Source organism: Carassius carassius, chromosome 32 (genome assembly GCF_963082965.1).
Source record: "Carassius carassius chromosome 32, fCarCar2.1, whole genome shotgun sequence".
Lineage (NCBI taxonomy): Eukaryota > Metazoa > Chordata > Actinopteri > Cypriniformes > Cyprinidae > Carassius > Carassius carassius.
The window spans coordinates 4,512,614-4,526,879 of NC_081786.1; the positions used below are offsets into that span (position 1 = coordinate 4,512,614).

Below are 14,266 nucleotides of genomic sequence, written 5' to 3' on the forward strand. Positions count from 1 at the left end.
ATGCTTTTTGCAGCAATGTCACTTCTGTTTAATTTGAATAATTTCCATGCCCTCTCCTTTGTGTAAAAATACAACTTAATAAAAGAGAAGAATATATCTGAGAGGCAACAGAACAACTTTTATGGAAATATTAGATGTCATTTACAGGAAGTGGATCGCATGAAAGTGTTTACATTTTACAGAATATACAAACCCTATAAATAAAATTAAATGTCTAGTCCTATTCCTTTCCCCCAAATTTTTTTTCTCTCTCTCACTCTCCATGTACTTTACAGCAAAGTTGCCTGGTGATGCGCATCATCAAACCCACCAAAACATGTGGATTGTATTTATAAGTCCAGTAGATGTCCTTAGCAGTGACTTGCTAGGATGTTGAAGAAATGATACACCTCATCTTTATCATACACTGCCACTTCAGTGGAGCATTCTGTGCACTTGACTGAGTGATATATCTCTTCTTCATCCATTCCTGCCAATCGTGCATCAGTCAGACCTGCACTTGACTCCATTTCAGCCTCTGTAGATGTGGACGTGGTCTCCCGACGGGCCTTCTTCCTCTGCCGGTTCTGTTTTCTCTTATTGGGGGTTTTATAGCGCAGCACTTCCTCTTTGTTGACTGTGCAGTTCATCACAAACATGGCTCTGTACTGCGTCCGATATCTCTCATGCCTGTGGGTTGAGAAGTCATTTAGACATAGGAAATAATCTTCAGAGATGATCACAGTGCAATATGAACTGAATGTGACCGTACCTTTGACAGTCCAGGCATAAGGTGGTCATACAGGCAGGACAGTTGAGGACAGCATCACTGCTAGGAACAGTGTGTGGTTTGTTTCTTCTGTCCGCTGATGGTGGCAGCCGCCTCTGATTTCTGTATCTGTATCAAAAAATGGAAATAAGCTATGAATGTCACAACCTTTTGTTATAACTTACATTTTTTAGTGACAAAAACCTACGCTTTTCTTTTTGCATCCACCCAAGCCTGGTCGCGATCATCCTTGTCTGGGTCGTATAACAGCTCATCGTTTGTGAGAACAGAGCGCTGCTTCCTCTTCAGACCTTGAGAGCTGCCTGATACAGCATAGAAACCCATATTAAGATAAATTATTTACCCTTTATTACGCTGCTTCACAACATTACACATTATCGTTGAACACAAAAACAAAGTCAAAACAAAAGCACGCTCATCACTCTTAAACTGGGTGCTCAACAAAAAATAGTGATAATGAAGACAAAAAAAGTCAGCATATAGGCTCCAAAAATACACAAAAAGGTAATAACAGACTATCACACAAACAATATAAATGTAAATCTAAAAATTATCTATATATACACACACAAACACATATAATAGGGGTTGCAGCGACTGCACAGACTTCAATGCTCTGCCATGAGCCTTAAGTCGCTGGTCCTATAGAGGGCGCAACAGGATAAGAAATCTTTGAAGGACTTCCACATTTATGCTCTGTTTCCAAACAGGGTGGCAGCGCTTGTCTCATATGCCACACAAGGTGTTTGAGTCTCAGCTCCACGATCAGGCTTATTTGTTCATTAATGACGTCATCAGCAACTAGTCAACATCGACTCAACTTTCATTACATAAAAAAAACAGAAGTCGTTAAACCCCTAATATATATCTACATACATACATACATACATATACATACATACATCAGGTAAAATAAGTATTGAACACCACACCATTTTTCTCAGTAAATATATTTTTAAAGATGCTGTTGACATGAAATTTTCACCAGATGTCAGTAACAATCCAAGTAATCCAATACATATAAAGAAAGTAAAACAAATAAGTTCAGAAATTAAGTTCTGTGTAATAAAGTAAAATGACACAGGGTAAAAGGAAAGGGAAAGGGTTCAAGATGCTGGAAAACCAAAGAATGTGTATGAGCTGAAGGATTTTTCAAATGCCACAAAATCTAAATAAAACTGACCTATAATCAAAATACTATTACAGAAAAATGTAAATCCTTTGCTTTGAATAAAAACACCAAACTTGATGTCATTATCAAAATCAGGTATTGCATTGTTGGTAACTATTGATACATTCTGTCTCAAAAACGCTTGAAAAAAATACAGCTGTAGAAAATATGTTGCTCAGATTATTTTTTTTGAAAAAATATATAAATAATACCATCTAAATTAAACCCTACTTTTAAAGGTTGACCACATGGATAGATATTCATTGTTATGAACTGAACATCTCTATGTAATTCAAACTTTGATAGTGTTCATTTTCAAAACCATTTAAATAAAACTTTATTTTAAGAGGAACTGAAAAAAAATTGTGATCTCAAATGTGTTCATATTAAAAACTTATATTCTTGTTGTACAATAGACTTTTTATTTTATTTTAAATAATTACCAGCTGTGCCATCTTCATCTTCATCTGAGTCGAAGTAAATGCTGTCATACTCCTGAGTCTGTTGCTTGTTCGCTGTGGAAGTGCAGTCACCGGTCCCAGATGTTTGACCTGTACATTAAACATTAAATTATAACTTGAGTTTATTTACTGTTATAAATGTTACATTTAAATTGTAACACTGAAAGTTGGTAGTTCCTAGGATAGCAAAGTCCACTAAAGGATGTAGAGCTCGTTCGCATTTGGCTCCTAAACTCTGGAATAGCCTTCCTGATTATGTTCAGGGTTCAGACACACTCTCTCTGTTTAAATCTAGATTAAAAACATCTCTTTCGCCAAGCATTCGACTAATACATCTCATAATTTGTGACTGCAGTTGTATTTGATCAAATGCGCATTACTATTCTTTAGCTTGGGTTAAACTAATTAATTTTACTTGATTAGAACAGCAGCTACGCTAATGATGTCTCTATTTGTTTCTCTGGATCCAGAACACCTGAGAAGAGATGATGCTAACCCCTCAAAGGACCCCAGATGATGCCAACCCTGAAACAACATACAGAACTAACAAATATTGCTACTTACTATGCAATAACATTATAATTGCTGTTAATAATGTTCATCGTCTGGTTGACTACGTCTTGTATTAATTTTTCTGAAAAATTCCTGTCATATGCACATTAAGTCACCACTTATAAGCTACTACTAAATATTGTAAAAACTTAATTTTCTGTAAAGTTGCTTTGCAACGATTTGTATCGTAAAAAGCGCTATAGAAATAAACTTGAATTGAACTGAAACACTGATGATTGCAGGTGTTTTTGTGAAACCTGCAGCTGAAGATGCAGTCCAGCTGTACTCCAGGCTCTTCATGGTGCTGCTGAGCTCGGCCTCCATCTCCTTCTCAAACTCGTCCCCGCTGGAGGACTCGCTCTCCCCCGTCAGATACTCTCTGATCAGCTTCTTCTTCTGATCTGGAGTCCCGTGGAGAAGAACATCCAGCTCATCTTCAGAACTGAGGGGGTTAAACCGAGCAGAAACACTGTATCAATCTGATCTCTGAAGAGCATTTATGGTGTTCATGTTTACAACTCGTCTCGAAAGGAATTAGACTAAATAATCATGTATACTAACACCAAAGTATAACTATAAAGCCTATAAAGTAAAATACATACCCTAATATTGATGTTCACATTTGTTTGTTTACATTACAGAGATTGTTTTATGTTGTTTACCTGCTTTCGGCTCCTTCCTCATCACTCGGCTCTTCAATCTCATATGAATCATAATCATCTTTTCGGTTCATTCTTCTAATTTCGAGTAAAAAACTATGAAGATAAAACAGTGTATGGATAAAACGCGTTTTGGCTTCACTTCAGCAGCAGAACGTAAGTTATGAAACATTTCCGTGTCACGCTTTGTGACTTCAAAATAAAGCTATCAAAATAAAAGCCGTTAAAAAGATGAAAATTTAACTATTCAAAATCGCCATTATTACGTCACGTCATTTTTATATTTAATAAAGGCTATTTCAAGTTCTCCATTCTAAGGATTCGAAAGCGGCTGCTCGATTGTATTAAAAAAATCCCATTTTACACATAAACAATTATTTTGCTTTATTTATATAGTCTATTAATTCAAACCATCAGCTTTTGTGTTGACATTAAAAAAAGAATCTCAGTTAAAGTAAACAGCATCATTTATTTTTTGTTATATTCATGGTCATTTTCTCATTGTTATCAGCGTTTATGTCAGCATTCCTCCATCTGAATAAATGGAAGCTTTGGTCACATATTGTGAAAAAGAAAACAACATTCATATACAGTGTACTTAAAAAGTCTGGAGGGAAAAAATGCATCCATGTATGATTTCTTTTTAACAATGTCATATTAATCTACATTTTAAGGCAAACATACTGAAACATTTGTTAGGAATGAAAAAAAAGAGGAATAAACTAGTCTGATTACGATGATTCACAGCTATACGATGAAAACTAACACATGTACAAGGCTTTGAGTGACCATACACTTTAACTGTAATAACAATCAGCTCAACTTGAACAAGATATCAGAGCAGCATCCACACACAGATCACCAAAACTAACTTATAAGATTACAACAGAGAAAACAAAAAAACGAGTGATACAAAACAAACGGGACAAAAAATGCTGAAACCAGAATGATGTAGCGAATCCCATGGAAAACGATTAACAATTAAAGGTTAAAAATGTGTGATTAAATGAAGAACTCGTATATGTTGTGCGGTGTGGATCAGGTGATCTTCCACAGTGGACTGCCTCACTTTAGGGGGGTTGTGGAGGGAGTATGGTGTCTCTGGTGGTGGTAAGTACAGACGTCTCTTTAGACAAACTGACCACAGGTATGTTCTCTCCTCCATCTTCCAAATGAAGACGAGACCAAAGCAGGGAAAGCCCTATATGGGGAACCTGGCTCCAGAACCTAAGTGTCTCCTTTCAGGACCCCCAGACAGCTCTGCAGCAACTGTAGATTCCCCTGGAGAGAGAGATAATGTGAATACACAATGTGTGGATTTGACATCATTGAGAGTCAGAGTAGAAAGTGAATGGAAACCTTGGCATGTTTGAGTTCCAGCTCGGCCAGTTCCACCAAGTTCTTCCTGAACGCTGCTACTCGCCGTGTCTTGAAATCTATCAGTTCTAAATGGAACACAAGTGTTAATATTTAGTGAGCAAATAACCGTAAGCAGATGCTTTTATCCAAAGTGATTCCCAGGAATTTTAATAAACAGACAACCTCCCTGGAGCAATCCGAGGTTAAATGCAATAAGCCACATAACAATTTAACATCGAGGTCATTTCCACATTAACACCTCGTCTGAACACAGTTATTTGTCCAAATTAAATGCAAAAGTAGACCAGCAGGATTTGGGGAATACAATTTTCAAAGAAAGTGAAGTGAACTAAATTAGATTGTGAAAAATGTAAAAAAATAAAAAAAAAAATTCCTCACTTGCAGGGCAGCACAATTTGGTCCAAAATGTTGTATTTAAATGCATTGATCAATCAACATGACTAAAAATTATATATGTATATATATATATATATATATATATATATATATATATATATATACACTATTTTTTATTTTAATTTATATTATTTATTTATTAAAATATTTAATGTTAAAAAACATTAAACAAATAAATATTGCTGTTGCAATTTATCAGCATAAAATAAACACGTTGTATTTTCTTGCACGCTTCACTCTAAAATACGCTTTGCAGAAATTTAATTAAACCACAGCCTTTTAAAAATAGCAATAGCAGATTTTTATAGTAGCAATTTGATAATAACATTAAGCAATATCACAATTTACATTGATTTCAGGTTTATTTTGATCATTCAGCCCTAGTGTAAAATGACAATCAGATCTGAGAAGTTTAATTTTTGGACCAATGACATATAACGGTGGGTGGAGCCAACTAGTGTGACAGCTATTAAAACCAAGCAATCAACAAATGGCAATTGTCTGTGCCAGTTTAGAAGAAGAGCAAGTTGTATTACATTGAGTCTGGTTAGGAAAGAGCGTAAAATCATATTTTTTGTACTCAAATTACTTTGAATGATACAGATGAAGTACCTTGTTTTGCAGATTCAGAGATTTTCTCAAACTTCTGACAGCACACTTGCTGTGTGGTTTCAGCTTGTAGGACGTCCTTGTTTTTAGCTCGGGCTTTATCCAGAGCTTTATTAGCATTCTCATAATCAACTAATGCTCTTCCTCGTCTGTACAGGAGGTCCTGTGGAAGAGATAATGCAATTTACAAAGAAAGAATAAAAGCATTTTAAACTGGGTCAGGAAGCAATAACTTTGAACAGTAGTCAATGAATCCGGTCTTAAACTGAATCTGAAGAGGTCACTGTTCTGCTTTGGAAAGTCAGGTCAGAATCACTTCTGTAGCTTAATTACACTGCAACAAATCACTGGCTAATGTAAGAAAGCCCTCTAATGAGTTCAACATGCTGACCACACGGCTCTACCTTAGCGGCTTGCGACTCTCTGAGGTAGTACTTCAACAAGTCTGCAAGTTTCAAATCCTCATCGGCCGCCACACGCGCTTCAATTTTCTGCACAGGAAACAGAAAAGAATGGAGAGGAAGAGGTGAGTGACTTTACAACCCCTAACTCTCTGATTCATCAAATTCTGCCTTCTTGATACAAACTGCTGAGCTTCGACTGACACCAAATGAACTCTTCTTCACCTTAGAGAGTAAGGCAGTCACAACATTTTGGAAAAGTCATTTTTGTATAAACTTTATTAGAAGAATGAAGCAATGTCACATTTCAACTTTTATGGCCTCATTTATAAACATTAGTTAAGTATAGTGGCATTCTCTAAAACCAAAACCATTCAAAATAACCTTTTTTTTTTGGTAATTGAAAAAAAGCTGAAATAAATTAATAAAAAACTAACTTTAAAAACAAAAATCTAAAAATTTGAAATGTCTTGGCATCAAATCATTTTAGGATGAAGTACTAAAATTTGTAAATATAAAAAATACAGAATCCAAAAAAAAAATCTAAATCTAAAAATAAAAGCAAATTCTAAATTTAAATAAACATATGTAGTATACAAAAAAACACAAATTAACTTCTGATTTTTAACTTGACCTTACAATGAATGCTAATGCATTTAAAATGAAAAGTTTTATTTATTAATATTAATTTCACTGCGCTGTAAACTGAAACAAATAATAACTGTACTTTATTAACTAACATAAACAAAAATTGATAAAAGCTGTAAATATGTTGTTCATTGTTAGTTAAACCATATATTTTATTGTAAAATGTTACTATGTCAATGTTTCTTAGTTTTAAAACTATTTAAATATTTCCTGGTTTAAATTAGGGCTTTGACCACTTTATATCAAAAAGCATCTATGATAAAATGATGTTATAAAACTGGAAGCACTTACCCGTGTTTTCTCAAAAAGCTCTGATACTTTCAGGAAAAATCTGTTTATGAGGGAAAAAAAAACAAAAAAAGCTAGTCAAAGCCTTGACTCCATTCACCCTGGGCCATACACAGAATGCATTTTGCTTTGAAAAACATGAGATGCTGGTAGTGGAATGGAAAAAAACCTCATGCTTTTTAAAAGTTGAACGTATTGTAACTTGACTGCTGTGTTCTCAGAATGCCTTCTCACACACAATATGCTGAAGCAGTTGTGAGACGCAAATGAAACGGTCAAACACGTCCATCTAAAGCATGTGTTTACATGGAAAAAAACATGCATTCAGTGGAGAGCTACATGGGAAACACTGGCGTACTTGCACAGATCTGTGGAGTCCTGGGTTCCTAAGGTGTACAGTGTGGAGGCGATTCTGTTGATATCGTCGGCCGCATCTGAAACACACATCCTGTTAGCTCTCTAGATGAGGCAGTGCTGTCAGGGCATTTCACAGCATTCTGCTCATCCAGATCATGTTTCAGTGTTGTGGCAATAAGACTCATGCCACACAAGGGAAAGACAAAACATTTGACTCTGAATCGGACAGACGCTTGATTCAAAAAAATTATGCAAATGACCAAAACACATTTCTGAACGGAAAGTGCTGCATTGAAATCTAAAAAATATTATTCAGATAATTTTACATAATATATTGCATGTCATCAAATACATTTGACTGAGTTTTAAAAAGTCAATTGAGCCACTTGACATTCACAGGCTTCCTGGTAAATGAGACACTGTCCGACTAAGCAGTATTATGTACCGCTTCTGAATTTCCTGTTATCACTGCTAACAGAGAGAACCAACCTTTCCAGGCAAATTAATGATGAACACAAACAGAACCAAATACTGCAAAACATGATGAGCTTATTTACAGTTCATAGCTTTGACACACTGAATGAAGTGTGAAATTAACCTTAGACCAGATGAAAAGCACAATGCTAAAACAGCTTTGTTTTGTTTTTAAGAGTATATCTGAAATGCTGTCGGTTGGGGCACTACTGTCATTTAGATTTATAAAACACGCTTCCAGTGACTGAAGACCTTTGACCTTGTCTTATCCTTGATGCTGCATTGTCATGTGAGCCAGAAGCATTTACAAATGTGTGACAAATTCACCCATAAAAGAAGAGAAACGTACTTTTGTGAGACCTGATCATTCGATCAGATTTGGCAGATGAGTCTTTGACGCGGTTGTGGTACTCTAAAAGGAACGTCTTCTCGTGTTCAAAGAAATCATCAACGTCCTGATATAAAAAAAAGAAATAAACAGACTGTTCAGTAAAGTGCCAAGACATAAAGAAGTGAAGCTCATGATGAAACATAAGGACATGGACATGTTTTAAAATCTAAATATTTATTACAGAAGATTTCTATTTCAAATGAACGCTGTTCTTTTGAACTTTTCAACCTGATTCATCAAAGAATCTGGAATCATGTTTCTTGAGCATCAAATCAGAATATTACAATGATTTCTGAAGGATCGTTAGAAACTGGAAATTCAGCTTTTCATCACAGGAGGAATTCATTACATTCTGAAATATATTTAAAAAGTAAACATTTTAAATTGGAATCATATTTCCCATTATTACTGTTTTACTGTGTGGTTTGATGTGCAAGTTCTTGCAACCCTAAACATTTGTACCATAGTGCATTTTTGCCTTTATTTTTGGTTTTGACCACTGTGCATTCCACTTCTAGCGAAGCGTTCACCAGGGAGTCATAAACCATCTTCCAACCTACAGCTAAACACAGAGAAGTTCAAGCCAAAGTAAATCATTGCTCAAAAAGGTGGCTGACGTCGTGGCCTCTCTCTCTCCACCCCTTAATTTCTGCAGCAGAGTCGCATAAAAAAAAACAAGTCACCTGACATGGGAAGAAGACCTCAGACTGAACTGACCTTCACTCCAGCCACAAGAACCCCATCTGCAGACTTCACCACGTTCTTGAAGAAATCCTCCAGCTTTTCCTTCTTGTTTTTCCCTCGTACACTCAGCTGTAATTACAAGTGAGAAATCTAAGGCAAAATGAACAATCAAATGCTCTTTTAAAATCTTTTTTTAATTTCTACTGAGAATGACACTTGCATTTCTGGCTTCAAAATATTCAATTGAATTCTTCTGGTTTGCTTTGCACAATTTCATCTGCTCTTTGCACTGATGTCAGACTTATTCACTTGTTATTTTGGTTTGTGTCCAAGTTTCAAATCAATACGAGAAAAATTATTAAAGGAGATTTCAAGTAACATTTAATATTTTGAATTCTTTGGGGACAAAATGAACAATTAAATTCCTTTATTCATTGCCTTAAAACAAAGTAAATAATAACATGCATAATAAAAGCAATGATTAAAAACAGTATTGTACTTGCACTTACAATTTCCCAAACATTTTAGAACAATAATGTCAAAGTTAACAATGGCACACTTACGTCTTGGTTGTACTCTAAGAAAACGTGGAAGTTCAAGTCTTTGCGCAGGACGGGGTGGGCAGCTACACGGCACAGAAAGACCTCATGCATTGCCACGGTCTTCTTGAAGATGGCCAGATATTCACTGCAACACATTTTCATATTATTAATAATGAAGTCATGCAACTAACAATGCACTAACAATCATAAACAAAGACGATCTACTCACGCCTCCAGCTCCTGTTTCATCTTCGTGAACTCCTCCTTGGTCATAGATCCTTCACCTTCACCCAGCTTCTGAAGTTTCTCCCGAGATGCATCAAAATCTGGTTTCGGAGGAGCAGGAGGAATCTACAGGGAAAGAGATATTCAAGTTTCATTAGGACTCTCAAAACTGCTGCTAATGAGACTCTGGGATTATCATTCGCTCACACTGCTGAGCCTAATGCAAAGTGCTATAAATAATTCAGGCTTGCTTTGATGATATTGTAAATGGCAGTCAGTGCCAGGACTCTTTGTTTGTTGAGTATTAATCAGAATATTTCAGATGAAACTATATTAAATCAGATAGCAATAGAGTTCTTTGAGGCTTAAAATAATGCAGGGAATATAAAGGCAGCACGCTAAAAACACAGTAACACTGTAGTAATACTGTAATACTTTTACAATTTAAAATAATTTTCTATTTGAACATATTTTAAGATGTCATTTATTCCAGTGATCAAAGCTGAACTTTCTGCATCATTACACCAGTCTTGTGTCACACAATCCTTCAGAAATGAATCTAATATGATTTTTAGCTGCTTTCTTATTATTATCAATGTTGAAAACAGTTGTGCAGATTAATATTTTAGTAAGATCTGTGATCTAAAACAATTTTTCAAGATTCTAAAGAAAAGGAGGTTTAGAAGAACATTAATCGAACAAAAACATTTTGGTTTGTAAGATTATAAATGTCTTTACTGTCGCTTTTGATCAAACGGGTGTGTGTCCTCGGAGAATAAAATGATTCATTTCTTTAAAAAAACTAACTTTTAAACACCATGGATATGACATGGAAAACTAATCAAGCATATCGCACATCAATTTTGTCAGTTTACTCTTCTAGTTTAATAATAGTTTCAACCAATATATCCAGAATGGAAACTGCACCTAAGATCATTTCCTTTTTTTTTTTTCATGCACCTGAACTACAACAAAAATGGCATTTGTCATGCACCAGACCTTGTAATGTACACCAGTCCTATAAAAGGACATTAAGCAATGATTTCAGCCTTGGTGCGAGCGACTGGAACGTTTGCTCTCGAACACACATAATGAAGTAGTGTTTAAACGAGAGTACGACCCATACTGTTCAAAGCGTCCAGTGTAAAGCAAATTAAAGAATGACATTACTAGCATAATAGCAAACAACTGGCCTGTGATTGCGAATTTGCAATTAACATGCAAACTATCTGTTACATCTCTAAACTTACACTATAATATGCTAAGACACTTAACAGTACTTACGATATAACCTGCGTATTCTTCATTTTCAACGAACGAGTCGTGGAGCCAGATAAATTCTTCATGCTGTCTGACCACTGAAAATTCATTCTGCTTGAAATTAGGTAGAGTGCTCTGAAAAAAAAAAACATAAATCAACACTTAATAAATGAATGCGGTAAACAACATGTGCATAAAGTTGATTTCGGAGGCAGAGCTGAAATTCTAAACACACAATCCTGGTAGTTTTTATTTCTAGACATTGTGTACCTTTGTATGGACGGTGAACTTGACCTTGTCTCTCTCGCTCAGAGCGTCTGAGATGTCCACCTGTAGTGTAGCGTCGGTTTGAAGATCCACATTCACCGCCCTTGGCTATTAAAATAATTGCATAAATACAGTGTAATTTAATCAAATCAAAACTCAAACAGTGAGGATCATACTGCATCCATTTTTAAATATTACACAAAAAGTTCTAAAAACCAAAAAGATCTATTTACAAAACATACTGCATATTGTTGTGTTTAAGACATTATCATTTCTAACAATATTTTTCCCTTAGGAAAGATTAAATATTTGTATTTTCTAAAATTAATTTGTCAGCGTTACCAAAGATGAAACACTTTGAAACATCTGCACCTAAAATATACACTTTCCCTTATACAAATATATGCATTAAACCTAAAAACGCTAAAAAGTTCATGTCTGAGTTATTCATCAACTACAATATACATGTAATAAATGTCAAATCTCCTACAAAACAGCACTGCATTGAAATTTTAGGCAATTATCATGCGATTTTTAAAACGTTATAATAATAAACTATAAAAGAGTTTCGCAGTTACAAAATCTGTAGTAAATACTGTTTGTTGGTCGAAACTATGGTTAAAGTAAATGTTTGTTAATTTTCAATGCAACATTATTTCTATACAACCATATTCCTTACAAAACTGACAGCATATCGTTAAAATCACCTTTTAGTACTACTTACAGTAGCATGTTTTTCATTAAAATATCATGGCACTGCTACAGTGCAGTATTTTTTGTTAAGTATATCTACATAAAAATAATCCAGGCATTAAAATTAGGAAACAAGTTATTTAAACACTACTGTATATAGCAACATTGTTTCATTTGATGCTACATTACAAAGTAACATTGTGCCAACTTTTATACAGATAAGAATTAGCCCCATAATTATGTAAAGCAACGGTTTTTTAATGAAGTAATATTCAGCAGAGAATTTGCATAAATGCAAACATGTAAACCTTCAGCTCCATGGCAGACTTATTCTTTAACTTTAACAAGGTTATTTAACGAGCTGGATGAGGTGATGGTTAATGGTTTGATGTGGGTTCTTGCCCTAGTTTTTTAGAGAGTCCAAGGAGAATAAATGTGCATACAAGGGTTTGTGTGTGTGAGGTTTGTCAGGAGGAAGTGAACAGACGGACTCAAATAGGACACACACACACACACACATACACACACACACACACACACACACACACACACACACACACACACTGGGCCACAGTGGCACCAGCAGTAATACACACGTCCTCTGACTAAAAACACACACAACACACATGCACAGCACACAGTAGGAGGACAGAGACAGCACTGAAATGAGGAAAGGAAAAACAAACTTACTCCTCTGTCCTCCTCCGAGAGGAAATCGGGCCCGTCGTCCAGCCCTTCTTGCTGTGGAGAGACACACAGAGAGATCAGAACGAACGGTCGGACCGCAAACACGACAGATGCTCGTTATTATTAGACGCATCGGAAGATTGGAGGTGTAAATAACAAGGGTGGAGGGAGTAAAAGAGAAAAGCACCCACCATCATGGCTGCTGCGGGTGGAGTATGAATGTGGCGGAGTGTGTGACGTCACCGGGGCAGGAGATCTGAGAGGCGGAGCTTCAAGTACAAACCGACAAAGCTTTGCTCATTTATTAGCTGATTTTTAATTGTACATTTTAGATATTGTAATTATTATATATTTTGTATTGTTTGGCTTTACTCCGAATTTTCTTGTTATCAATGTACGTCATTTAGATTTGTGTTTACATATAGGCTAAACATATTCCCTGTGAATAAGTTTTTAAACATTGTTTTGTACTATATTAATAAAATAAATAATGGTTATTATTATCATCGTGGTTGCGGTTGTTGTTTTATTATTACTATTAGATTGAAATCTATTTTATATTATAGGTTTGGCTTTACTCGTTTAATTTTCTTATTTTATTATTCACATATTTTATGTAGGCTAGCCTATATTTTTCTCTACACATACAATTAAGCAAAAAATTAATGTTTTTACCATAATATTAAAATTAATAACGTTTATTATTGTTGTTGTTATTATATTAATTTGAATATTATAGAATAAATTTTTTCTTGCTATCTTAACATTCCGATGTTATGTATTGTATATTATACTCTTGTAACGCACTATGTAAACACTGTTAAATATGATTATTTGTTACTTGATTGCAATGTACATATATATATGTTCATATATCTTCTAGGTTTCTTATTAATTTTCCTAATAATCAGATATACCATGTATATTTGTATGTGCATGTAGGTTATAGGCTACATATATAAATAAATAAAATCAATTATTATGATGATGATGATTATTATTATGATTATTATTATTAGTGCATATTAAGCAAGTTATAAATAGCTTATATCACTAACAGACTCTGTACAGAATAGGGGTCAAGTGTTTTTTTTTATATATATTTGTGTGTTGATGTGATTCCTCACCACTAGAGGATGACAAACTCACTTTAGTCAACTGCTGATCTTCATCTGCCGGTGGAGTGTGATGCTGTTCTTACGGAAACACCCCACTGATTCATTAGTTCAAATTAGATGAGTTTGAAATAATCCAGTATTACTGGATAATTATTTTTATGGCAAGATCCAGATAAGGGAATAATCATTTCTGCTGTGCCACACTGCAGCTCACTGCTTTGGCCTGTGTTATAG

At 34.9% G+C, this 14,266-nt stretch overlaps 2 protein-coding genes across 2 annotated transcripts; both read right to left on the reverse strand.

The window, feature by feature from the left end:
- Positions 1–96: 96 nt before the first annotated feature.
- Positions 97–3,819, reverse strand: eapp (e2f-associated phosphoprotein). The gene is made up of 6 exons (XM_059519918.1): positions 3,616–3,819; positions 3,211–3,395; positions 2,384–2,491; positions 957–1,071; positions 752–877; positions 97–669 (listed from the first exon to the last, which is right to left on the reverse strand). Exons 1-6 carry the CDS (start codon positions 3,684–3,686, stop codon positions 351–353), a joined length of 924 nt encoding a protein of 307 aa, XP_059375901.1. The 5' UTR covers positions 3,687–3,819; the 3' UTR covers positions 97–350.
- A 242-nt stretch (positions 3,820–4,061) lies between these two features.
- Positions 4,062–13,190, reverse strand: snx6 (sorting nexin 6). Its single transcript, XM_059519917.1, has 14 exons — positions 13,106–13,190; positions 12,918–12,968; positions 11,538–11,642; positions 11,292–11,402; positions 10,012–10,133; positions 9,804–9,927; positions 9,274–9,369; positions 8,515–8,620; positions 7,693–7,768; positions 7,338–7,377; positions 6,402–6,488; positions 6,001–6,160; positions 4,972–5,057; positions 4,062–4,893 (listed from the first exon to the last, which is right to left on the reverse strand). Exons 1-14 carry the CDS (start codon positions 13,109–13,111, stop codon positions 4,840–4,842), a joined length of 1,224 nt encoding a protein of 407 aa, XP_059375900.1. The 5' UTR covers positions 13,112–13,190; the 3' UTR covers positions 4,062–4,839.
- Positions 13,191–14,266: the final 1,076 nt, after the last annotated feature.